General features: G+C 35.0%; 1 protein-coding gene across 2 annotated transcripts in view; it reads right to left on the bottom strand.

Annotated features, from left to right (window-relative positions):
• Positions 1–27,922, bottom strand: part of LOC114327547 (prolow-density lipoprotein receptor-related protein 1) — a 222,777-nt gene that overhangs the window by 108,221 nt on the left and 86,634 nt on the right. For both annotated transcript variants that reach the window (XM_050648833.1, XM_050648834.1), the window contains exons 5-12: positions 20,410–20,585; positions 19,738–19,913; positions 16,582–16,814; positions 16,264–16,497; positions 14,408–15,346; positions 12,916–13,214; positions 8,030–8,243; positions 4,143–4,438 (exon numbers count right to left, since the gene is read on the bottom strand). In XM_050648833.1, the coding sequence (XP_050504790.1) occupies positions 4,143–4,438; positions 8,030–8,243; positions 12,916–13,214; positions 14,408–15,346; positions 16,264–16,497; positions 16,582–16,814; positions 19,738–19,913; positions 20,410–20,585 (2,567 nt within the window). The remainder of the gene's footprint in view (positions 1–4,142; positions 4,439–8,029; positions 8,244–12,915; positions 13,215–14,407; positions 15,347–16,263; positions 16,498–16,581; positions 16,815–19,737; positions 19,914–20,409; positions 20,586–27,922) is intronic.

Genomic DNA, 27,922 nt, shown 5'->3' with positions numbered 1-27,922 from the left:
TTTAAAATATAATAATAGTCGTAAGTATTTTACAATAGTTGAATAGATAGATATTCTTTTAATTTTATGTATTCTTAGATGCCTAAACGTAAGACAGCTCTGTCTTAAAGTGAACATCTTAAAGTAGCGACGAAGATGATTGGGATCAATTTGATACTTCTGAGAGCAATAATTATTATGTTTGCCTGCTGAGGCAGCATCAGTGTTGGTCCTATAGGACCAACGTGGCAGTCAACATGATAAAGATGGATTTGTAAGTGTAAGTGTGGTGTGAATATGTGTGTCGTTATCTACATATACCTTTTTATATACAGGGTGTCCCCGAAAATAGTGCGTTCCTTTAAAGTATGGATATATTACACAATTTAGAACAAAAAAGTCCTATAACATTTTTTTCTAAAGTTAAGGGTTTCCAAAAAAAATTACATTGATCCCCATATAGGCAAATTTTCATTTTCAGACAATTGAACAATCTGGCAACACCTACAATTATGAATTAGGAAATTTAACATAATGGAACCCCATGCACAACCACATCTTTATTTACTCTGTTTGGGAGGTTGTTGACATCTGAAATACGGGTTACCGTGTTACCTACTTTCAACATAATTGTTGCGTTAATAATGGTTCATTAGCTATTATCTGAATTAATTGAGGTTTTGGATCAAAATATCGCTTATAATGCATTTTAAATGCATTCATTTTTTCGAATCCTGAGAAAATGAAGAAATATTTTTGAAAAAGGACATCGCACACATCTTATGGAAAATATAATGTCACTCAAATTCAATAAAATTTATACTAATAGATTCGTTTTAAATTAACGGTCAAATCTTATCATTGCGCCAACTCTTAATTATGATTAATTACGGCGCAAATTGCAATTAAAGTTTATGAAATCAAATTTTTTAGTCAGTAAGGCCGATGCCACATTATGCGTTTTGACCGGATGCGGTGAAAACGCATCCGTTTGCCACGCAACCGGACCGACCTGTCACACTATGCGTTTAGTCTGGTGCAGTTTGTAAGCGCGTACCGGTGACTCAAAACGCATCCGTTTCCAACGCAACCGGACCGATCTGTCACACTATGCGTTTTCACCGGATACGGCGAAAACGCATCTGGTCAAAACGCATAATGTGGCATCGGCCTAAAAGTGTCAGTATTGCTCTGGGTGCTATTCAAAAGAGCTTAAACCCCGCTGGGCCTAAGCGGATTAGTGAAACTAATCCGCTGATTTATGGAGTACCGACAATTTGGGTATTATAAAATATTTTTTCTCTCTCTAACTTATGTACGTATCCATTTGATTTCAGATTTATTTATATCAATTTCTGCTCTTATTATTGAAAATATGGAGTTGGCGCAATGATAAGATTTGACCGTTAATTTAAAACAAATCTATTCGTATAAATTTTATTGAATTTGAGTGACATTATATTTTCCATAAGATGTGTGCGATGTCCTTTAAACGCAGAATGAAATATTACGTTTTTAGGGACCGTTCAAGTATTACGTAACGCAGGTTGGGGGGGGGGGGGGTCAAAAATCTTCTTCAAAAATCGCGTTACGTAATACTTGAACGCTCCCTTACCGGGGGCCGAAGGTCCCTGAAAACTTTTATAATGTTTATTTTAATAATCAACTGTTTTCAATGGGAAATATGCCACAATTTTACCAAAAAAAAAATGATTTTATTAACGTTTCGACGCTTAAGTCGGGTGTCGTTGTTAAAATACAAAATAATACTAAATTAAACAAAAATGTTGTTGCTTAGTAAAACATTCTTCTAATAATTCATCTAATCTGACTCATTTATATTGGAAATTAAGACATGTAACTATTGTATTCTATTAAAATGATATTGCCAACACTAATGAGTTGCATTCCTGGGACGACTTTAATAAATGATAGTTCATTCTATTACATGAAATCAACACCAACTCAAGAATATCCGCCACAAAATATTTTAATTGTGGAACAGGTTAAAACTTCCCCTGTTCCAGTGTTCCCATATATCAAAGTTTATCCGACTAGACACCCTTAAGCTATTAACAAATTTTCAGCTTGCTATTAATCAACTTTTTTTTCATACGCGCATCAATTATTTGTAATGTTTTTCTGAAATGTAGTGGAATATGGAATAATTTTAAATAAACTGATAAAATGTTAATTATTGACAATAAGAAACACTTTATCTTTTAACTAAACTACATTGTATTATGTATTTATTAAGCTCTAAAGGTGTTTAAGACTTTACCTGAATTACATAGTTTTCAGTGGAAATTAAATACAACAAGCAACCTTTAATAATTCTTAATTAGTTTTTTACTCTCGGACTATCAGTGATTTGTTTACTTGTGAACTAATATTAAATTAGATGTTTATACTTACTTGACAATCTTTTTTATAATAGATGTTCAAAGTGTGCTCCACCTGCACGAACACATGCATCGATACGACGGATCCAGTTGTTGGTAATGCCATAGTTATCTAAATTATGTCGAATGGTTTCTGCAGCATCAAAAATTCGTTCCCGTAATTCAGCTTCTGATTGGATTTCATCTTGGTTATCATAAACTAACGATTTCAGATGTCCCCAAAAATAAAAATCCATTACATTGAATTCGGGACTTCGGGGAGGCCAAAGAATGGGTCCATTTCTACCAATCCAACGACGAGGATACGTGGTATCCAAAAGATTTTTCACAACTCTGGTAAAATGTGCTGAGGCTCCGTCATGAAGAAACCACATTTCACGGCGTGTTTGCAATGATAGGTCTTCAAGCAGAACCGGCAAAACATTTTGCAAGAAATTATGATAGGCTTCTCCATTTAGAGTTCTGGGTAATTCATATGGTCCTATCAAACGATTGTTGATTATTCCTGCCCATAAATTTATGTTAAATTTTCGTTGAAAATTTGTCCTACGTATTAAACTAGGGTTTTCGTCGCTTTCCATATGTGGCAATTATGAAAATTATACACACCATTTCTCGTGAAACAAGCAAGCCTCATCCGCGCATAACACTTTAGATGGAAATTCAGGTTCTCCGACGAGTTTATCTTGAAACCACCTGCAAAATGTCAATCGTCGAGGAAGATCACCTTGGTGTAAATCTTGTACTCTCTGATAATGATATGGATGTAGAAGTTGTTCCCGAAATGTTCTATGAACAACGTTTTTCGATATGCTAACCATTTTAGCCACATCTCGTGTGCTTACATTTGGATTATTCTCCACAGCATCTAAAATGTCGTCTTCTACATTCAATCGATGGATACTTCTTGTTCTTCCGCTATTTTTTTTCGGCACAACAGAACCCGTTTCTAATAATCTTTGAGAAACATTCACAAAAGTTCGAGGATTAGGAGCTCGCCTTTCGGGATACCGATGCACATAAATTCGGACAGCTAAATTACTGTTGCATTGCGCTTCTCCATAAACAATCAACATATCATGATATCCTCGGATGGAAAACATTTTCACGGTGACACTAAACACAATCGCGTTTACACTAAACACAAAAAATGTTCCAATCTATCTCGTAACGATGAAAAGAGTACCTACCCTTTACAAAGTAATGGAACCGATTCTTCGTTGTTTTGATAATCACTTGTTCCCCGAGAAAGACTGGTTCTTTTGGTACAGAATAAAACTAATAAATTAACCGAAATATCCAGATGTCGGTATAATATCAAGGAAACAAATTCTTCTTTTGTTTGATGTTGAGGCGCCCCGACAGGTTGAAATGTAAACACTTAGGGGTATTCCGAAATGGACAAGGGTTTCATTGCTAAATATCTACATTTTATTACTTTACAGATAACAGTAATAAACAGGAACCAACTATTTTCTCTAATTGTGACCATGTACCTTTAACGTTTTGTATTGCAGCGTTGCCATATTTAAATTGGCATGCCAAAATGTATTTTCGTTTTTTGGCCAAACGGGTGAATTTAGAAAAAAATGTTATAAGACTTTTTTGATCTACATGGTGCCTTCTACCTACACCTTTAAGGAACGCACTATTTTCGGGGACACCCTGTATATTACAGTTGAAGTATATCTCTTTTTAAATAATGAATGTGCTAAATAATTTGGAGATATTATTATTATTATTATTAATGAAAACATTTACCTTTGGAATACATTCAAAATTGGAGCAATTAAATTCTTCCGGTTCGCACTCGATTTTCGGCCCGCAATCCTTCTCGTCCGATCCATCAGGACAGTTGACCTTACCATCGCACACCACTGACTTCGGAAGGCATTCGTCCCTCGGTTTACACGGGACTTCAGTTGCTGGATCGCAAGTGACACAGTTGAACTCGTCGCTACCATCGTCACAGTCTTTAATTGAGTCGCAGTAATATCTGGAGGCTATGCATTGGCCGTTTTTGCATGTAAATTCGTTTATTTCGCATGGAGAAGTTTCTAAAAGATATATAATAGTAATTAAATTAAAGTAAAGTGAAGAAATGCATGCAAATCCCTAAAAAATAGAAAAGCGGCGGGAACTGACGACATAGCACCAGAACTGCTCAAATATGGTAGCAATACCCTGTATGATTACCTAAGAGATATATTTAACAGATGTATGAATGGCGAAGTCACACCAAAAGAATGGTAATTGTCTGTAATCTTTACAATACACAAGAAAGGCAATAAAAATGTATGCGATAACTAAGAATAAGATTATTTTTCCGTAAGAGTTTAGGGAAAAGTTATAAAAATAAAATAGAAGAAGAATCAAAGATTTAGAGGCCGAAGAGCAAGCCGGCTTCCGCGCTGGCAGATCCACCACGGACCACCTATATTGTGTAACACAGTTGACTTGATTTAGTGTACATAGACTTAAAAACAGCATACGTCTCTGTGCAACAACGACAAAGTAAACTTTGGGAAGCCCTCGATAAACTAACATCAGTCTGAACCTCATTAAAGCTGTAAAAAATCTATGCCACTACAATATAGCAAAAGTTAAGCTAGACAAGGAAATCTCGTCAGGATTTGAAGTGAATAAGGGTCTGAAACAGGGCTGCTGTCCAGCGACGACGCTATTTAAAATATATTTGGAGCCAGTTTTGAAATCCTGGAAAAGAAAATGTAAAAATATGGGTATACCGCTAAATGATAAGAAGAGTACCGGAACTGGGGGTTTAGAAGTAAACACCAAAAAAACAACGGAATATATTATGTGCGTCGGAGGTATACAGCAGGATCTAGCGTTGGAAAATGAAATACTGACAGGAATATAAATACTTTGGGCTTAGAATTACACAAGATGGAAGGAAAACTATCGCATTATTGAACACAATCCTATGGGACCAAAATATTCACAAAGAAAATAAACATAATCAGCCGTGTGATGGAAGACCGAAGTTACCTTTAACGTAAAATTATCCTGCAGTTAAGTTATAATCCTCGAGTTGGTGTGATGTATCATATTTAACTTAACTACTTGAGTTATTTCTTGACAGTTCTTGAGTTATCTGATATATCAACTGTCATTTTATAACGCGACGTTAAACCTCAAGTTATGAGATAACTCTGTAGTTATGTCAGGTTAGGTTCATCTTTTGACTTGTTTTTAGACAGAAATCAAGTGAATTTAGAAGCTAATAATTTAATAATTAAGAATAGAAGGGTAATACAATTTTAAAAATTATACAAAAATCAAATCGAGAGATATAAGTCGAAATTTTATTTTAAGTACCTACTGTGCTTTCTATCCAGAGTTGCTAGATGATATTTTATAAATCCACCACTTAGAAACTGAAATTTCCTCAAATTCAAATTCAATTGAAGCTCAAATACCACAAATTTAAATTTTTGCCGCATTTTAATAAATTAGTAGTCAAATTAAGAGAACAGTATTAAACCAAAATTATACTACTTATCAACGAGGGCCCTGGAAATAATTCATAGTTCCTATCGTCTTCTATTATATGGGAGTATAATATACAGTTCTATGTACATTCGCAAATTTAATTTACCATGACCCCTTAAAATCCTCCATAATTTTTCGCCACCAAAAAATCCCACTACAATTTCTGCTTAGAAAAATTTCCCTAGACGCTTTCAAATTACCCCAAAATTGTGGGAAAATACACCAATCTGGCAACCCTGTTTCTATCTACCGTTTGAAACACCACCGAACCCTAGCAGCTGTTTGCTCTAGGGTTTGCATAAGGTTCTCTTTGTTACTTCAGACTTTGTTCCTCAAATGTTATTTCTAATATAACGTTGAAGAAATATCTCATAACTGTGAAGAATACATCACACTGAATTTTACCTAAATAGTTATGGGCATCGTTATACCTGAGAGTAATCTTAACTTTAACTCAAACGTTAAAGATAACTTCGGTCATCCATCACACGGCTGATTATCTATAACGTCATTGTTAAGAGCATTATAACTAGAGAGCGGAATATATGCAAAGTGCATATAGATGCATATATTGCATATTTTCAGACAACAAACACAACATTGCATATTTAAGCTAAACACGATTTATTTTGCATATTTTAAAAATAAATTATATAAAAGTTTAAAATTTTCCTCTCTTAGTTGGAATTTTATAACTTCGATATGAAAGAGCTCGTTATTTATCTATCTATCGCTCATCTGGACTTTCCCATTACTACCTGAATTTAACAATTATGGGTGTTCCCAGAAAAATATTATTTTATTAGCGTAGCAAGTCGTAGGTACCTACCTGCTTTTAAGGGTCTAATAATTATTTTGTCAGTTTCCGGCCAACATTTGTTTAAAGTAAACGTTGTATCGTATTTAGTGTTTTTGAAGTGATTGGTATATATTAAATTTAAATATGTCTACCATTCAAAAAAGTGCTTGGATAAAGTGTTTTCCCGAGTTAAAGCTAAGTGGAGACAAAGTATTTTGCAAGGCCTGTTCCAAAATCGTAAGTTACATTCATTTTCACATTTCATTTTTTAAATGAGGAACTGACAAACAAAAGCATCATGTCCCACAAAAGAAATTTTTCTGGAAAGAGTGTTTTTATTCGACAAATTCGCTTTTACTTCTATAAAGACGGACATAGAGAGAAGCATCAAAATACAAAAATCCATCAAATTGTAGACAACTCCGCTTTTGTTCTTCAGCTTAAGTAACGTACTTTGTTCTTTAAGTAACGTACAAATTGCTAAAGAACTTATGTTCATAAAAGTTAATTTTAGTTTTTTACCAGATCTAATAAAGTCATTAGAACAAAGGAATTTACAATTAAGTGATTCGGTTAATCTTGTTAACACTTTTTCTGCTCATTGTCAAAAAATTCCCGGAAATACAGGGATTACAATTAGAAATAAATTAAAAAATGTTTTAGAAAAAAATGAGGGCTTCGATTGTTTGAGGAAAGTTGTACGTATTTTTGAAGGCAACTTTTCTGAAGATCTTACGACTTAATAGATTGTTTTATTTTTGAGTATTTTTAATATGCATTTGCATATTTAGACAAATTTAGAAAAAATACCTGCATATTTGTAGTAAAAGTAATGCATATATATGCGCATATTTTGGTAATGTTGTGTTGCATATATTCCGCTCTCTAATTATAACATATAACAGCGAAGTTTGGCCACTTAAAGAAAAATCCGAAAATAGGCTCAGAACAACTGAAATGGACTTCTAGAGAAGAGCCGCTGGTATACCAAGAAAAGATAAAATCAGAAATATTGATAGAGATAATAAATGTAAAGCATACTATAATAATTGTAAAAACAAATCAACTAGATGGTTTGGTCACGTAGAACGTCTGAAAGACGAAGGATTACCCAAGCAAGTACTACGGTGGGCACCAAAAGGACTGCGGAAAAGAGGAAGACCTAGGAAAGGGTGGATAGAGGGAATTCATAGGGAAATTAGAGAAAGAGGCTTGAACGAAGATATGTGTTACGATAGAGAACAACGGCGATTGGTAATATGAAGACGGTTATGAACCGTGTAATTTACGTCACGAAAGCTTTTAGAAAAATCTTATGTAAAACGTTTATACTTACCGCAATCAGTTTCATCGCTGTGGTCATCGAATCCACAATCGTGAACGTTGTCACAACGCCAGCTGGCAGGAAGACACCTTCTGGACTTTTTGCATTTGAATTTTGTAGGCGGACATACTTGAGAGCAGATTTCTGGGTTTTCGTCAGTTCCATCCAAGCAGTCTTTTTCTCCATCGCATACCCAAAGTTTTGCGATACAACTGGTCTTGTCACACTAACAATGAACGACATAATATTAGTAGATTATTTTCTCAAAAGCACTCACATACAGATTGTAGGTAAAAAGGGCATTTGAGGCAAAAAAATGTCTCAGTCGGGTCAATCCATGCCAAGTGGTCCAATATAAATTAAGTTGGTTGCTTGACTATTTTTAATATTTTTTATTTTTCTACCTTTTAAACTTCAGTCTATAGAGACTACAAAATTGCATTCATTTTATTTTTAAAAAATTTATTTTGCCGATTAGCCCAGTCGGGATAGCATTTGACCTTGCATTAGGAGCTGCCCCAAATTTTATTTTTCTAATCTTTAGGGAGGGTCAATATTAGTATAAATTTAAAATCTCGACTAAATTCCGCCGTTGCGTCAGCCGCCATCTTGATTTTAAACGAGAACCGTTTTTGCTCAATATCTCCGCCATTTTCAATTTTTTGACAAAAAGTGTACAAACTGAAATTGTTGAAAATGCGATTTTCTATAGTTTCATTTATTATAATTTTTTTCGTGCGGTCGATATTTTCCGAGTTATGAGGGGAAAATAGTGACAGTTGTAGCATAATTATTGAATAATTGAATTATCTCGTTTATTATTAGTTCTACAACAAATATATATCTATACAAAAATGAAGAGAATTAAATTTTGTATAATTTTGGTGCCGTACATTTTTTTGATAAAATCAATATTTAAGGTAGTACGTATGTGGTAAAAGTGCGACCGTAAGACCTGATTGATTTTCTAGCAATTGTTTTTGTTCAATATCCCCGCCATTTTCAACTTTTCGACAAAAAGTGTAAGAACTGAAATTGTTGCAATTACGATTTACGTGCATCACGATATATTAGCTGACATAAAACTTAAAATATCGACAGACAAATTCAACCAATCAAACCCGCTAGTTAATAAAATTAAGTGAACTTAATGCACGTAATGTCTTTTTATGTCTTTTATATACTTAGTTTGGCTGATGTTTCATTAGAAGTTTCAAAAATTGTATAAAATATAATTCTCTTTATTTTTGTTTATGTACAATTATGTCGTAAAGTTAATAATAAATGAGACAATTCAATAATTATGCTTCCCCTCCGCTTCCATTATTTTCCCCCTTAACTCGGAGAATATTGATCGTATAAGAAAATTGTGCCAAAGAAATTGTAGGAAATTGCATTTCCAACAATTTTCTTTCCCACCATTTAGGTTGAAAAGTTGAAAATGGCGGAGATATTAAGCAACAACAGTTCTCATTTAAAATCAATATGGCGGCTAATGCAACCGCGGAATTCAGTCGAGATTTTAAATTTACACTACTATTGATCTCTGCTAAAGGATAGAATTATAAAATTTGGGGCAGCTCGGAAACAAAATTCAATTCAATAATTATGCTTCCCCCACCACTTTTTACTATTTTCCCATGTAACTCGGAAAATATCAACCGCATGAAAAAAATTGGTTAAAAGAAATTGTAGGAGATTTTATTTTGAACAATTTTAGTTGAAAATGGCGTAGATATTGAACAAAAACAATTGCTATAAAATCAATCCGGTCTTGCGCTCGCGCCATTTCCGCATACGTACTACCTTAAATATTAATTTTAGCAAAAAAATGAACGAGATCAAAATTGTGTAGAATTTAATTCTCTTCAATCTTGTATAGGTACATATTTGTTGTAAATCTAATAATAAACGAGATAATTCAATAATTCAATAATTATGCTCCAACTCTCACTATTTTCCCCTCATAACTCGGAAAATATCGACCGCACGAAAAAAATTATAATTAATGAAATTATAAAAAATCGCATTTTCAACAATTTCAGTTTCTACACTTTTTGTCAAAAAATTGAAAATGGCGGAGATATTGAGCAAAAACGGTTCTAGTTTAAAATCAAGATGGCGGCTAACGCAACGGTGGAATTCAGTCGAGATTTTAAATTTATACTAATATTGACCATCTCTAAAGATTAGAAAAATAAAATTTGGGGCAGCTCCTAATGCAAGGTTAGGCCTGTTATTCATCTAACCCGACTGGACTAGATGACGGCCATTTTTGTTAAAGCGTATCGATCATCATTTTCACGGAAAACATGGCTTCGCTCTTTAGCCAATATTTTTACTGAGGTTTGTCCTAGAACAATAAATCAAAAACCAAACTTTTTAGAAAGGTATGCTCTAAAAAAAAACGGTCTGCTATAGCATTATTTAACTTCAAACTCCCCTTAAGGCCTTAAATGAACCTCAAAGTTTGAAAAGGTAAATTGATAAAAGTCCATTTTCGGCATTTTTTTAACAGCATAAGGCAAGACGTTAATGGTTTGTAATTTTTTTCTGGAAAAGACATACGTACATACTTTAAATAAAAAAAGTTTGAGCTTTGAGACAAAAGTAAATTTTTTCAAAAAAAAATCTCAAAAATGTATTTTTTTGACAAATCTCAAAGTTTGACCCCTTATATTTCTGATGGGCACGCATGAAAAAATTTGAAGTTTGGCTGAATGTTAGCCCCTAGCAAGTAGAATGAGGAGTAAAAACTTGGAGTTGTAGACTTACGGCATATAGGAGTTACGGGCTTGAAAAGATGGTCAAAAATCAAAATGGTCACAATTTGAGCGTTTTATTTTCACCAGATTTTACAATAAATACAAATGTATACAGGGTGGGCCAAAGAGAAGAGTTCACCTCGATATTTTTCAAGAGTTACCTATTATATTTTAAGAAAATGCCGAAATATGTCCATTTCTATTTTTATATTGCAATTTTTTGGCATATATTTCATACTACGTGACGTCATCCATCAGAGCGTGGTGACGTAATTGATGATTTTTTTTAAATGGGACTGAACATATTACTGAATATAGAATTGAAGACGCTTTCAAATGAAATACCACAAGGCCCATATTCCCATTTAAAAAAATCATCAATTCCGTCACCAGGCTCTGATGGATGACGTCACGTAGTATAAAATAGATGCCAAAAAATTGCAATATAAAAATAGAAATGGACCTATTTCGGCATTTCCTTAAAATATAATAGGTAACTATTGCCAAATATCGAGGTGGACTCTTTTCTTTGGCCCACCTTGCATAAATTTGTATTCATAGTGAAATAAGTAAGTCTGCAACTCCAAATTTTTACTCCTTATTCTACTTGCTAGGAGCTAACATTCAGCCAAATTTCAAATTTTTTCATGCGTGCCCATCAGAGATATAAGGAGTCACTTTGAGATTTTTCAAAAAATTACATTTTTGAGATTTGTTTTGAAAAAATTTACTCAAGTCTAAAAGCTCAAACTTTTTCTATTTAAAGTATGTACGTATGTCTTTTCCAGAAAAAAATTACAAACTATTATCGGCTTGCCTTATGCTGTTAAAAAATGTTGAAAATGGCATTTTATCAGTTTACCTTTTCAAACTTTGCGGTTCATTTAAGGCCTTAAGAGCATACTTTTCTAAAAAGTTTTGTTTGATTTATTGTTCTAGGACAAACTTCAGTGAAAATATTGGCTAAAGAGCGAAGCTATGTTTTTCGTGAAAATGATCGATACGCTTTAACAAAAATGGCCGTCATCGGCAAAATAAATTAAAAAAAAAATAAAATGAATACAATTTTGTACTCTCTATAAACTGAAGTTTAAAAGGTAGAAAAATAAAAAATATTAAAAATAGTCAAGCAACCACCTTTGGACCACTTGGCTTGGATTGACCCAGTCGCTTAGGGTATGGCATACAATAAGAACAAATATTTAAAAACAATAGAAAACGTTAAATGAACTATTCATAAACGAACATATAATCAATGTAATCTAAACTAAAATATTTTTAGTCGCATTCAGGAACTCATCAATAACTCTAGGAAACGGCCTTCGGGGGCATTCTTCAACAATGTGACGAAGAGTCTGTCGTTGCGCACCACAGTCACACTCAAGAGTAAGGGCCTTTCCCCATTTATGTACGCTGTCAGTAGATCTACTTCTGCTTGTTCTTATTCTGTTCAGCGTTGTCCATGTATTGCGGGGAGGTTCAAAGCCTGGCGGTTTCTGATCGATACATGCCATTTGGTGTACTACCTGTGCCGAGTCTCTCTTCCATTGTCTTCTCCAGGCATTGATGAGGCGGGAATGTTCTTGATGTAAGGAGGTGGTCATTAACAATGGATCTGATCTCTGAAACCCAATCTATTCATTTCCATATCAAGCTTGTCATTGTGGTTGGATAGTTGATGGTGAGCCTGCATTTTTCTATATTCTCTGAGAAGTGAATGACTTGTTTATAGTTTCGGTAGTGGGATGTAACTGAGAATGGGAAGCCAATAGTTCGCTGTTGGTCTAATTGTACTTAAGATTGTTTGGCTTAATTGGGTGTCAACAATATTCGTGTGTTTGCTACTAAGTCATACCGGGGAAGCATATTCAGCTACCGAGTATGCAAGTCTGAGAGCGGATGATCTGAGTACGGAGGTACCCCATGTGGTACCACATTGCTTTTGGATATTATTTCGCGTTTTCAGTTTTACTGCCGTTCTTTGTAGGTATTCTTAAAGTTCTGTCAAGATTTACTCCTAAGATGTCTCATTCGCTGATTGACTTGGAAATCCCTCTATCTCCACAAACTAGTCAGGCACCAAGAGTATAAATGTGAGCGATTGTCTGTGAAAAAACTACTGATTTTTCTTACCTTTAGTTGATTTTCTCCACAGGTCACATTATGGCAGGGACCACCAGGTTCAAGCAACTCATCAGAACCGTCTCCACAATTGTCAACCGTATCGCATAGGTACGCAATAGGAATGCAGTGTCTCTTTTGAGTACATTGAAACATTTCTGGAGGACAGCTAGGGGGCGCTGTGACGTTAGCCGCTTTGATACAGCTGCCATTCGTCCACTGATATCCATCGGAGCATGCGCACGTGGAACCATGATCAGGTAGTGGTAGACATAGTTCGGGACAGGTTGACACAGAACAATCATTATCTCCTAAAATTTACAGAATTTAATAGTACAAATAGAGGATGATATGGTTATCGAACCAAGCTCTGATTATGTATAACTTGGAACGAGAATCCAATAGAGTGGAAGGGCAGAATTCGATATAAAGGAAAAATTATGAAAGGAAAGAAAGTAATAGGAGCTTTGAGCTTATTACTTTGGTCAAAAACTATACCATCAGAAAAGAAAACACAGTTATATAACAGCATCTTTAAAAGCGCGGTACTGTATGGATCTGAAATCTGGCAACTGAATAAGCGAACATAACAGAATTTGTTCTCACTGGAAATGGACTTCTGGTGAAGATCGGCCTGCATCTCTATAGTCTCAACATAACGAGTGAATGAGTATGATACATTATGAATAGGAAAACAAACATAATACAAGAAATCCAGGAAAAACAACACTGTTGATATGGCCATGTCCAAAGAATGGAGGAACATCAAACTCCCAAAGCTGATTATGGAATGGCAACCCCTGAAAAACGAAGGAAAAGCAATATCTGAAAGAGATCTACGACCAGGAGATTGGACAGATCGTTCGCGGCTGGAAAATAGGAACCGGAAAGTGCAGGACGCTGTAAACCGGTTTTATATACAGGGTGTCCCCGAAAATAGTGCGTTCCTTTAAAGTATGGATATAATACATAATTTAGAACAAAAAAGTCCTATAACATTTTTTTCTAAAGTTATCCGTTTCCAAAAAAAGAATTACATTGTTCTCCATATAAGTGAATTTTTATTTTCATAAATTTGAATGACATGGCAACGTAGCCTAGAAGAACTTGCTGTGACTGTGGAAATTTAACCGAATAACCCCTTGTTTATTTACTTTGAGGTGTGATCTTTGGGGTTGTTGACATCGTAGGTACCTACCTGCAAAATAATGGATATGGGTTTGGTTGATATTTACATTATTTTACCTACCAGATGCAATTGACCTACAAACCTACTTTTTTAATCTTTAGATTTTTGAGTTGCGCGTTGTTGCCAGACTTCAATTTGCATATCAAAATGTATTTTCGTTTTTTGGTCAAACGGATCAATTTAGAAAAAAAATGTTATAAGACTTTTTTGCTCTACATTGTGCTTTCTACCTATACCTTTAAGGAACGCACTATTTTCGGAGACACCCTGTATAGGAAACTGTTAAATATATAAATAGATCATTGTACTACTTACCTTTATGCGCTTGTTCATCGAAGAGTTTGATATCAAAAATAGGCATATTTCCAACGTAAACTTTTCTGGCTCCCGTGTCGTTCCTGTAGGCCATTATAGCACCTTTGGCCATCTCAATAAAATACAAATGTTTAGTAGCTCCTGCACCGATAGCCAAGCTAACTGGAGAATCCACTCCACCTATAGTTTCAGTTCTTTGATCTTTTCCGGTAAAGTCGACACTTTGTATAATTTTGAGGTGCTTATCGCCCCAAAATATCCTCTTTGTCTGGTAATCGATGGCCAATCCAGTGGGCCAATGTATTTTTTCGACTAAAAATGCTCTTTTGTTCGTACCATCCATATTAGCCGTATCTATACGACCTTTCTCCGGAGATAAACTGGACCAATCAGCCCAATACATAACACCATTGTAAGGATCTACAGCTATAGAAGTAGGACTGTAATTGCTACTTTCTATGAGTGTTCTCGTAATAGAAGTATTCGCTAATTTAGTAACGCTAATACTTCCTTTCTCCAGGCTTGTCCAGTAAATATTCCTGGAAATCCAGTCGAAAGCAAGGCCATCACAAACTACGTTTTTTAACAGGACTTTTACGTCCGTGGTATTTGTAACAGGTACTTGGTTAACTGTCAAGCTGAGCGCATCGGCGAAAAATATACTTTTGGTTTTTACGTCGAAATCCAGCCCTTTAGGCCTGCCAATGTTCATGATAGGAACTATAGTTTCATTCCCGGTATTCAAATCTATACCTCTTATTGAAAACGGACGGCTTTTAGATACTAGTAAAAAAGTTGAAGGCAATTCTTTCGAGCATCTTCTTTGGTCGGTCAGCGTGTAACCTGTTGCGCAGATGCACTTCTTGATGGCTATGGCACCGTTCCATGTTGGGATGCAGAGGTGATCACAGTCGTTCATGGTTTTGCATGGATGGGCAACTAAAAATTAAAATATATAGTAATTAAAAAAAAGACTAAGGACCGGTTGTTCGAATGCTAATCAAGAAGTTGATTATAATTAAGTCCCCTTAACAACCATCAAATAACAAAATCTGTTGTTCGTACGCCAATCAGTTGATTGTAATCAATTATCATTATGAAAATTAGCATAATTATTAATTGATTAATTAATTATTAGTTATTAATTAACATAATAAGTATTAACATAATTGATTAATTAATGAATTAATCTCATAATTGTAATCAATTATGTCTTCAGCAACCCAATGAGAGTTGACATTGACAGTAATTAAATATTTGATAATGATCAGTTGATTCCATTTTTGATTAACGTTCGAACAACGTTCGAATTAATATTGTTTCGATTTAGGTATAGCTCCTTTGGCACTATATTCTAATCTTTTTAGCCTCTCATCCAGTGTTGTTATGATTTGTTCTTGATTTTTTAGCTTCGCTAATATGAGTTGCAGACTTTGTTCGATATTATTAGTTCGTTCCTCCTTTTTGCCACTTTCCTTTTTGTTGTTTACTGCATTGGCAAATGTTAGATTTTCATTACTCCAATTTTTTTCGTTGTTTTGGTATATTCGAGGTGTTAACAAATCCTCTATTTTATGACTAAATATTTATAATCACAACTTGGCAACAGTGTTGTCATTAAGACTCAATTAGCATTTCTCAGAATTGAGTGTCTACAATTTTGACATTCTACTATAATAACTTATTTTGCTATCTCCTATAATAATAAATATAGCGGACTTTATCACAAAAGTTGATCACCCTGTATAGTAATCATTGTACTGAAATAATAACCTTAAAACATGAAATACTGACTATTAATGATGCATTAATTAATTAAAATATAAAATTATAAACAAATGAAAAAAAGTGTTTACCATCTGGTTGGCGCTGTCTGTGGAAAACGTATACATTAAAAGGTCTACTAATATTAACAACGACGCTCTTTTCTTCTTGCTTAAACTTATGCAGCTCCAGTATACTGTTATTATACCAGGAAGACACAAATATACTATTTTGGAACACGGTAATTCCATATAAATTTTGTACTTTAGTACCTCTTAGTACCGTTCTTCGGTTTCTCCCGTCATAATCGACTCTTTCCACATAATCTAAAAACAAAAACAATGTATTTCGGTAACTTTAACAACGAGACCTCATTCTATATTCACCTGTTACATACAGATCGAACTTACCTAAGTATGTATCCACCCAATAGACTCTCTTGGTAGGAATATCCACTGAAACTCCGTACGGGTAAACAATTGTATGATCTACGATGGATCTTCTGTCGGTACCATCCATGTTAACACGTTCTAGCATAGGAGAAGAATGCCCCCATTTTGTGAAAAACAGGTAGCCGCTTGTTGGATCCAATGTAATTGCTCTTGGTTTGCTCAGGTCGTACTCAACAAGAATATTACACCACCTATAACAAAAAGTACCAATGAAAGCATCTATATAAAAATTTTTATGATCCCCAGTCACTACTTCTTCTTCTTCTTTTGCCCTTTAATTCGTCCAATTTTGAACTTAGGCTTCCCCCAGTTTCCTCCATTCGCTTCTGTTTAGTGCTTTTTGTATCCAGTGCGTTCCTCCTATCTTTTTAATGTCGTCTCTCCATCTCATCTTAGGTCGTCCTATTGCTCTCTTTCCTGTCCATGGTCTCCATTGTTGTATCGTGGTATTCCACCTATTGTCCGTTTGTCTAGCGTTATGACCTCCGAAGCTCCATTTTAGCCTGGCTATAATATGTTGTCCTGCGTTTTTGACTTTTGTTTTATTTCTTACCCAGTTGTTTTGCTTTTTGTCTGTTAATTTTATTCCTAACATTGCTCTCTCCATGGCTCTTTGTGCCTTCATTATTTTATCAATATTTGCTTTGGTCAAGGTCCATGTTTGGCATGCGTATGTGAAAATTGGGAGTATGCACTGGTCAAACACTCTTGTTTTTAAGTATTTACCCTTCTTTTTACCTCCGCTGTTTGGTTTTCCTTATTTATTTTTATTATCTGTCCCAAATATATACATATAATCATTAACCGCTTCTATATTCTAAATCCCAGACACTACACTGTTCACTATTCACTGAACTACTCATGAAGAGTCAATACTACTTAAATAGTGATGAGTGTAGTGTCTGGGGTATCAGGGGACTGAGACCCCAGAGGCCCTGAGGAAGGCACCAGAGAGAATGTCGAAAGCTCGGCACAGTGACAATTGACGCTATTCAACTCAGAAGCCTGGTGAGTATAATATTCATTTTTGTAATAATAATAATCTTAATTTTAGGTTCAACTGCATAGTTCTTATTGCGGACCGAGTAGATCAGTGTTTTTCAATCTGTGGGTCGTCCTTACTCGGGGGGTCGTCGACTGAAAGAAAAAGCAGAGGTTCTTAAAACACAATTTTAGTGGGAAGGATGTGCTTGTTTGTTTTTCAAAAGTTTATCAAATTGTGGTACTATTTTTGGAAGGATATTTCTCTTTTTAGTTTTATTGTCTACCATTGAAGAAAATGTCAGTTCACACAAGTATGAAGTGGCGAATTGCACTAATAATTTAAGAGCTTCTCTTGCCAGCTCTGGGTATTGGTGTTTTATTTTTATCCAAAAGACGTCGACACAATTCCATTTTAAGCATGCCATCAGCAGCTAAATCTAGAAGACATTCTCTAATTTTTTTGTTGACCAGTCAGATCTATTGATGTATCCAACAAAGGGTTTAGAATCCATCTACGTCTATTGTCAGCTTCAGAATGCAACTATGGAAAGTATGTCAAAAGTTGCTCTTGTAAATTATGCAAGCTCTGTATAATGCAAAGAATGTGAGCCGATACTGCAAAACTTTGGTCCGTTGCATTATCTTCATCAATCTTCTGAACAGATGGGAAAGACTCAAACATTGAGAGGTTGACCACAAACGAAGTTTTGTGTGAAATGCTTTTACTTTATCTTTAGCTGTTAAAATATTCTCTTCTCTTCTTTGAAGGTTCTTGTTCAAATTGTTAAGGTGACTAAAAAGATCTGCCAAAATGCTAATTTCAAGAGCCAATAGGGTCAGAAAAACCGTAAGCATATTTAGATTTTGCATCTTGTAAGAACATTGACAATTCAGCTCTCAGTTTCCAGAACCCTTGTCAACACCTTTCTTTTGGATAGCCACCTGACCTCTGTGTGATAAAGGAGATTTTGATGAAGTGAGTCCATATCTTCACAAACGATTCTGAATAGCCGGGTTTGCAAAGCATTACCTTTGATAGAATTTACAATTTTGATACCTCCTTGAGCACGTTATTTATATCAGAAGATACTACCTTAGAGCCTGTCAATGAAGAAAAGAGTATGTCCAGGATATGTTTGGCATTATCGATTTTATTTTGAAATCAGGCCACTATTTTTGCCATTCATAGTTTTAACGCCATCGCTACAAATAGCGATATATTTTTCCCAATCAATATTGTAGTTGCAAGTGCTTTCTAAAAACATATCGTACAAACACTGGTCAGTAGTGTTTGCAGGAAGTACTTTGCAAAATAAGATTTCTTCCAAGATATTGTCATCTGCTTCAAAGCGCACAAATACTGCAAACTGTGCACAGTCGGAATCACCTATGTAGTGCCTAATCACCTATAACATATGTAGTTTTTAATTAAATTCTTTGGCTTTCTATGAGACCAGGGGGTCGCCAGAATATTACAACCTGTAAAGGTCGCAAAATCAAAAAGATTGAAAAACACTGGAGTAGATCATACCTGCCAACTTCTTTCAGACCTTCAGAGATCTTGTGCACCAGTTGGCTTTAAAATTAACTTTTCCAAAACACAATAAATGACCAACCTTGTAATAGCCAAAAACATTTCAACTGATGGCAGGCAAATTGAACAAGTGTATACCTATCCTATAAGTATCTGGGTCACGAGATTAAATTAGGAAAAGACAATCAAACAACAGAGTTAATTGGGAGAATAGGAGTAACATGGACAGCTTACATAAAACTGAGGGAAGCCTTTAGATCAGATATTCCCATGTGCTTGAAAAGGAAGGTCTTTGATCAATGTGTATTCCCAGTTCTAACGTATGGTGCAGAAACATTGACTTTAGAGAAAAGTGATCAATAGAATACAAATAGCATAGAGCTATAAGTTGAACATATCCCTCAGAGATAGAGTTTCAAATTAAATTAAACGTATTTTGCTGTTCATTTTTAAGAGCACAAGTACTAAATATATAATTATTGTATTTATATTTTCGATGCTCCATATATTATGTTACAAAAGTTGCTCTATGAACCAAGAATGAAAATTTTAAATTAATAATGCACATAAGATAGATAACACATAAAAAAACTTACATCAAGTCATGGGTACACACAAGTATGATCTCCCGTTGATCGTCCATAAAGTACCAGTTTTCTGTGATCCAATCCAGTGCCAATTGTTGTACCAAATCTACTTCTAGAAGTGGAGATCCAACGTTCAAAGACCATCTTTGGTTTAAATCGTTTACATTAGCACACATAAACGAAGCCTAAAACACAAATATAACTTTTATAGCACTGAAAGTATATCTCTTGGTGGAGGTATCAAACATTTTTAATACCTTTGCTCCCTGACGTCACAGTTAGCGTGCCAGTCACCATTCGAATATTCTGTGATTATTTTTTGAACAGGTCTTTAACAACTTTGAACAGGTCTGGAACAGGTCTTTAACAGCTTTGTATAGGTCTGGAACAGGTCTTGAACAGGTTATTTTCAACTCTTACCAATTTGATTACTTTTTAGCGTTGACAAGGTTTCAGTGGTTCAAAACCAGTTCCAGACTTGTTCAAGGTCTTGAATGGTACCATCTTCGATTAGTACTATCACTACTGTGACGCCAGGGTTGAGAGGTCAAAGTGCTCTCAATTGTTTTACCTTCTACTAACATTTTATAATTAGTTATCGTTGATAAAGTAATCAACAGTCTTGTTATATGCTTAACTTTAATACTCCTACTACCTATGAGTGTTATTTTTGCGGCTTACCTTCGTTACATTATGATGCACGTAACATACAGTATGGTTCCGGTGGATGAATTCCAGGGCATTGCTATTCAGTAAACGCAACGTTGAATTTCCAGGAAATGGCTTGCCTTCTAGTGTCACTCTTCGAATTTCAGTTTGGGTGGAAAATATTAAAGATGGTGGTTCCGAAGGAGGAACTAAAAATAAATGTTCATTGTAAAATGCTTCTTTCACACATTAAGAATTTGAAACGTGCGAAGGTTAGAACGCACGATGACATTCCAATGGTGGCTCAAGCAATCCCATGGTAAAGTTTGTTTAGCAGTAAATGGTTGACTTCAATTAGTGCGGTCGTAAATATTATTAAATTTATCCGACTTGGTCCATTGTTAAGACCGGTCCGGAGCGATAAGCAAACGAGGTAGACAGATTTGGTCTTTTGACAATTAACACTGACTAGACGGTACTCCTATAATAAAGCAAAGGATCCACAAAATTTACAATAATTACGACAACAAAAATAAAAAAAACGGATGTAAAATATATTGCTTTGCCTTATTTACCCGAAATTATTGTTTTCAAATGAATTTTAAAATAAATTAAATCAATATTAAGAAATGAAAATTGACAAATTTTACCTGAAACCGCGCTTTTTATACTATTATCGGTTAACAAAGCTAGTTAATAAATGGTACTAATGGAAGTCAACCATGTACTGCTAAACAAACTTTAACTTTCACATTACACCGAACGTTTCAACCGCCGTGTAATGAGAAAGGTTCCATATGATTGCTTGAGTCACCATTGGAATTTCATCGTGCGTGAATTCTTAATTTGTGAAATGAGCGTAAGTGTAACTACTGAGTGGGAGGCATCAGTCAAGTTATTATGGTAAACTTTTGTTTTAAAAAGTTGTAATATGGTGAATTAGATCGGTTCTAAAAACGATAAAGAAGTAGGAGGTGGAGAGAAACCAAGGCTAAGTCTTAGAGAAAGCCTAGGTAATCACTCCACTATCTTCCTCGTAGAAGCTATAAGCTTTATTGAGCTCTTGCTCTGTTATTATTCACTTATAAAGAAAGCTTTTCTGTCCTTAATGGCCTACAATTTCAAAACTGTAACTAGTTTTTATCTACCACGTCAAGTTTTTCCTCCACCCCACAATCTAGCATGGATCATAGGAAGCATATTGCTCTCCTATTTACTTACTTTAATTACCATAAATATAATGTATCTTTTGTAGAATGAAAAAAAAAATTTTTTACTACTATTTATAACGTGTGATCCAAAATTATTGTCACCATAGGTGGCTCTGAATGACAGAAATAGCTATACAGTGCATGTCTATTCTTAATTCAGATATACTTTCCAGATTACGTCAACTTTGCAGTGTACGTCAACTTAACAAGAAAAAGGTTATGTAAAGATGTTGGTGGTGGACATATACAGCATATTGTTACTTATCTTGTTTGATTTTATTTATTATTGTTACTTATAATTTTGTTAATTCTTTTTATTTTTGATTTAAGTTCTGTGTTAAAGGTTTTGACTGATTTTTTATGTTTCATAATGTTAATCAAAATTAATTTATAAACCAATGATATAAATTCAGATTAAAACAAGACATACGTAATTTTTTGTACAGCTAGCTTTGATCCCAATAATTGTGGATCGCTCGTTATCAATAATCTTTTTTTTTTTTTGGAAGCCATGCTTCCAATCCTCGGTCACTCCCGGAGTGCCACATCCCGCATTTTTCTTTATATGCACAATAATTGGTATGTATGTCTTTTGTGGGTATCCTGTATCTTAAAAAGTTGACGTGATAGACAAAATCTGCGGTTACTTTTTTAATCAGAGGCCAAAAGTTAGTAGAAAACAAGTCACAGGTTTAAGACAACGAAATTGCTGTTCCGCTATGAATCAACCAATCAAATTCAATTTTAAACAATCAGTCCATATTAAAAAATGAATACACTGTCGGTTAGATACGCCAAAAAATAAATAAATTTGTTTAAATGATTAGTTATATCAAACCAATATAAAAATTGACTACTAAATCGATTATTCATTGTTTGTACTGTTATGCTCTGTATTTCTCTCTTTTATGAGATTGATGAGCAAATTCTTAATTTAATTAATTACTCCATTATTTTAATTACTGCTTATGTAAGACAAAACCAAATTTAAATTAAATTTTCTAATAAACTTTATTCTCAGGGCTATTTTATAGGGCTTTTCATCGATAAGCTCGAAACAAATGACTGTGAATGAAAAGCCCTATTGTTGATGCTTTACCTTTATTTTGTGGCTTCTGGTATCTCTAGTTGCTTACTCCATCCAGGACAAAACAGGGAAATTAAACACACTCAATTTCATATAAATGTTAAAAACTATTATTTATTTATCCAATATACCATAAACATAGGAGTTAAAAAATATGCTAAAATCTAAATTTGTTGCAACTATTTCTCTTCTAATAAATTAAGCTTTAATTCTGATATCTCCTCTGTTTTAACAAAAAAAATTATTTAAATAATTCGTTATTTATTCTTACAAAATTTAATAAATTTTACTTTTCTCCTTTTGAATTGATTACTTATTTCTTCTTTAAAATTTGGAATGACTAATTATATTATAGAACTGTTCAATACAAAAATTAAGCAAATATGGTGTGGATATAAACAAACTCTCTCCGTTTCACAAATGATTTGACTAACCTTTTTGTTTCTTCTCTACTTCTTTTCCCTGATTGCGTCGTCCTTGATTCTCCCCCACGTACTCTTGGATGTTGCGAAAGGTCCCTCTCGTCCAAACTGCTTCACAAACAAACAAACAGGACTCGCTCGAATTCTCGACTCAGTTTTCTTTCTGCTCGATATCTTGTGCAAATAGATACCAATCGGCTACTCGTTCTAGACAGAAACAGGAATCTTCCTCGGTCCCAGGAAAAGTAACTTCTCAACTCGGTCAACGATTTCGTTTTAACTAGATTCTGCTCGCAAAGGCCAATTTCACCACTTTACACTGACTTCTCACTTTTCAAAAACTGGACGGCTGTCTCCAGATATTTTTTACACGACCATTTTTTCTCTCCTCAAAATCAGACTCAACACTCTCATCCCTTTCATCCATCATTTTCCACCAATCACAAAACATCCTTTCTACCCACTACCCCATATTATTATTTCTTAAGAACCAATTTAATTTTGTATCCAACTTTCCAATTTGTTAAATTCTCAGAGATACCAAATTACTTTTGGTTGTCTCAAAATGCTAAACAAAAAGCCTTACATTCTAAACTCAATAAATTTGTTTACCGGCTATACTTCTAAGAAAAACTTATATATCAAATGTCTTATTGTCCATTGCAAAGCGAAACAAAATGTACTTTATAATCTGACCGCACCATTGTTTTAATTCCGTTCAAAACACTGCTTACTAACTAAAATTATCCTAATACAATTTTTGGTCATATACAGGGCGATGAAAATCTATAATTTCGTGGTCTCTGATATAAATTTATTTTCTAAATTTTTCCCAAAAAAAATTATACAACAGTACATTATCGATTGTTCAGCTGGACCGGCTGATAACACCCTGTAAGAGGGAGAAAATGTAAAGGTCATAGAGCAATAAACTGCAATTATTTTTAAAAATTATACACAAGCTTATTTACAAAGATCCTAGCTTAGGTAATATCATCATCAACACGTAGCGCTACAACCCTGGGTGGGTCCTGGCTGACTGTACAACTTTCTTCCAATTTCTAGGGTCCATCAACCTAGGGTCAAATGGAATGTTCATTTTCCGGAGATCTGCTTGGATGTTATCTCTCCATCGCATTCTGGGGCGTCCGAGTAGTCTTTTGCCTGTAAGAATATTCTCCCATACCAGTCTTACAAGTCTCTCGTTATGAAGTCTGTGCACGTGGCCTGTCCATCTTCATCATCATCAACCCGTACGCGTCCACTGCTGGACATAGGTCTCCCTCAGCTCTTTCCATCTTTCTCTGTTTTGTGCGGCTTGCATCCAGTTGCCGACAATACGCTTCAGATCGTCAGCCCATCTGGTTGGTGGTCGTCCTCTGCTCCGTAGTGCTTCTTCTCGTGGCCTCCACTCGACAATACGTTTTGTCCATCGGTTGTCTGACAATCTGGCGACGTGTCCTGCCCAATTCCACTTGAGCGACGCGATTCTTTCGACGGCGTCCGCTGTTTTTGTTCTACGACGTATTTCTTCGTTTGGGATTCGGTCCCTCAGGGAGACACCCAACATCTGGCGCTCCATAGCCCTTTGAGTTATGCGAATCTTGTTCACTACCTTTTTTGTGAGTGTTAATGTTTCCGCTCTATAAGTGAGTACAGGCAATACACACTGGTCAAAGATTTTCCTTTTCAGGCATATGGGTAAGTCCGATTTAAATACATAGCTCAGTTTACCAAACGGTGCCCAGGCTAATCCTATGCGACGTGGGAGCTCGCACGTCTGGATATCTCTTCCCAATCGAATTTCATGTCCCAAGTACTTATAAGATGCAGTCTGCTCAATATTAATTCCATCAAGAACAATATTACGATTTAGCACCAGATTAGTCATTATTTGCGTCTTGATGATGTTAATCTTTAGTCCGACCTCTAAGGAAGCGTGATATAACTTGTTAACATTATTATTGCGACCATACGATCGGCTATAAGGACGATGTCATCTGCGAATCTCAAATGACTGAGCTTCTCTCCATTTATGTTGATACCATATTCGTTCAGATCTGCCTTCTTAAAAGTGTGTTCTAAAAGGGTTGTGAACAGCTTTGGTGAGATGGTGTCTCCTTGCCGTACTCCTCGTTGTATACAGAATTTATTTGTTTGTTGATCAGATAGTCTTAAGCGCTGGTTTCCTCGAAAGCGGTGCCGACAACCTGCGATCGTAACACTGCGATGAATGACATCATAAAAAACTGTACCATGCACAATAATAGCGTTGGTTTCCAAGGATGCGTTGGAAGCCACCGCTTACTGAGCTTGCACATTCCATTGCCGCAGTGAAGAACCTTAAATTTTTCACCGTAATCTGACGTAATTCATCGCAGTGCTACGGTCGCTGTTTGTCGGTGCCGCTTTCGAAGGAAACCAGCGCTTTACGCTAGCCGTTGCGTTGTGGTAGATATATTTTATCATGTTAGTATAGCGATAATCTATTCGGCATTCTGTCAATGCTTTTAACATTTTCTGCTGGTTTATGGTATCGAACGCTTTCTCGTAGTCCACGAATATCAGTGCCAATGGTTTGTTGTATTCCGCAGACTTCTCGATCAAGTTTTTTATTACCAGTAAGTGGTCGTTAGTGCTGTATCCGGATCTGAAGCCAGCTTGTTCTCTAGGCTGACAGAAGTCTAACTTAGCCTCCAGTCTCTTTTTGATAATTTTTGTGAAAAGTTTATATATGTGTGATAGCAGACTGATAGGACGGTAGTTTTTTAGATCTGTTATGTCACCTTTCTTGTGCAATAAAACAATGACTGCATTGTTCCATTGAGAAGGCGTTTTTCCTTGGTAAATGCATTCGGTGAAAAGTTTGGCCAAAACCTGGATAATTTTATTTCCACCTTGTTTGATTGCCTCGATCACTACTCCGTCATCGCCAGGGGATTTATTATTTTTCATTTCTGAAAGTGTCTTTTTAACTTCGTATGGTGTTACTTCTGGCATTAATTCTGATCCCTGGTTTGTGATTTTGGACAGGAGCTGATCTTGCCTTGCGTTGGTGCTCTCATACATTTCGCGATAAAACGATTCGACAACCTTAAGGATTTCGGCTCTATCCGTAGCAATGCTGTTGTCTTTATTTCTTATTCTGTACATATTTTTGTTGCCAATGTTATTCGTATTTCGCCGCAAAACTTTTAAACTTTTGTTTTCTTGAATTATTTGAGTTATTTCTCTTGTATTGTTTTCTCTTATGTCTTTTCGGATTGACCGGTGGATATCTTTATTTAATTTCTTCAGTGTTGTGTAGTTGGAGTCGTATTTTTCCGTCAGTTGTCTTCTTTTACTTATTAACTCTTTGGTATTTTGGCTTAATTTTTCTTGATGGGTCACGACCGTCGGGCAGCACTCCCTTTCGGTTTCTTTAAGTGCCTCCGTTATGAGATTATTTGCTAGTTCGATGTCTTCTATTTCGTTTTCTAAGTCTTGTATACGTCTGGTTAGTATATCTTCATAGAGGTCGTTGTTTTCTGGGAGAATTCTGTCCATCTTAGTCGTTGTGATTTAATTTCTTGGACAATATCGGTGTCATTGCAGAGTGATTTTAATTCGATGTTGGTTCTGATCCTATACTGGTTTGTGTTAATGTCGTGGTGAGGTCCGAAAATGTTTCTAAGTATTTTTCGTTCAAAACGTCTGAGTTTTTCTTCGTTTGATTTGGTCATGGTCCACGTTTCGCATCCATATATTAGTACAGGTCTGACGATGGATTTATAGATTTTGATCTTGGAACTTCTTGTAAGATTTTTTGATTTTATAAACTTATCCAGTGCGAATAGACAGCGATTTGCCGAATGGATTCTGTCTTTTATTTCTTCAGTAACATCGTTCAGCTGTGATTACGGCCCCCAGATACTTAAAACGTTGTACTTTTTCGAAATTGAAGGTGTTGACAGTCACATTTTGTCCTATCCTGTCGTTCTATTTATAGTCGGTTCGCTAAACTCAGACGCAACTGGCTAGATATTTTAGTCGATAATTTTTTTTGTTTTTTGCCAATTTTGCAAAAATTGGCAAAATTACTAACTATTTAGTGATTATTAACTATTTAGTAATTTTTTTTGCCAATTTTACTAAAATTGGCAAAATTACCGACTAAAATATCTAGAAAGTTGCGTCTGAGTTTAGCGAACAGACTATATAAACATATCGCACGTTAATTCCAATAGTGTCACTAAACAACATTTTAGAATTTTAGATTTTACCACTATTTATTAGCAAATTTCGGGCACTACAGCCTAGTAAAATTCGGTAAAGTAATTTACTAACGTGACTCGAGAAAAGGCATCAATGTCACTATGACCTTTAGAGCAAGTTGCCAGAGGCCGCAGTACTAAACTGTCATTAGAACGATAAGTACGCTTTAGTTGTGCTTAATAGTTCAAACGTTAAGTGGAACAACGTCACCATCCGTTTAAGTGCACTTTTCCGTTAAAAGTGTAGGTAAGTTAGTGGTGAATAATTGAATACAATAACGACACTTTAGTTTTAATGTCAGTTTTCCATACACTTTTTTGTTTAAGGTAATTATAGCCTACAACAGTTACATACAAATGTTTAATAACTAACTTGATACAGACCGATCTTTTTCATTTAATGTCACTTTTTCGTTGTTATTATAATGAAAATTAATAAAAATCTTAGTAAGACAAGGTATTTTCGGTATAAAGTCGTTGTACTAATAATTTTTCGAACTAAAGTTTTTGAATTAAAAATACGGTGCTACTATAGTTTGCGGTCTACCGTCGCGTTTCTACTATAGCTTGCGG

Source organism: Diabrotica virgifera, chromosome 4, assembly GCF_917563875.1.
Source record: "Diabrotica virgifera virgifera chromosome 4, PGI_DIABVI_V3a".
Classification (NCBI taxonomy): Eukaryota; Metazoa; Arthropoda; class Insecta; order Coleoptera; family Chrysomelidae; genus Diabrotica; species Diabrotica virgifera.
Note: the sequence above shows the minus strand (reverse complement) of the source record. Positions and strands in the feature narration are given on the sequence as shown.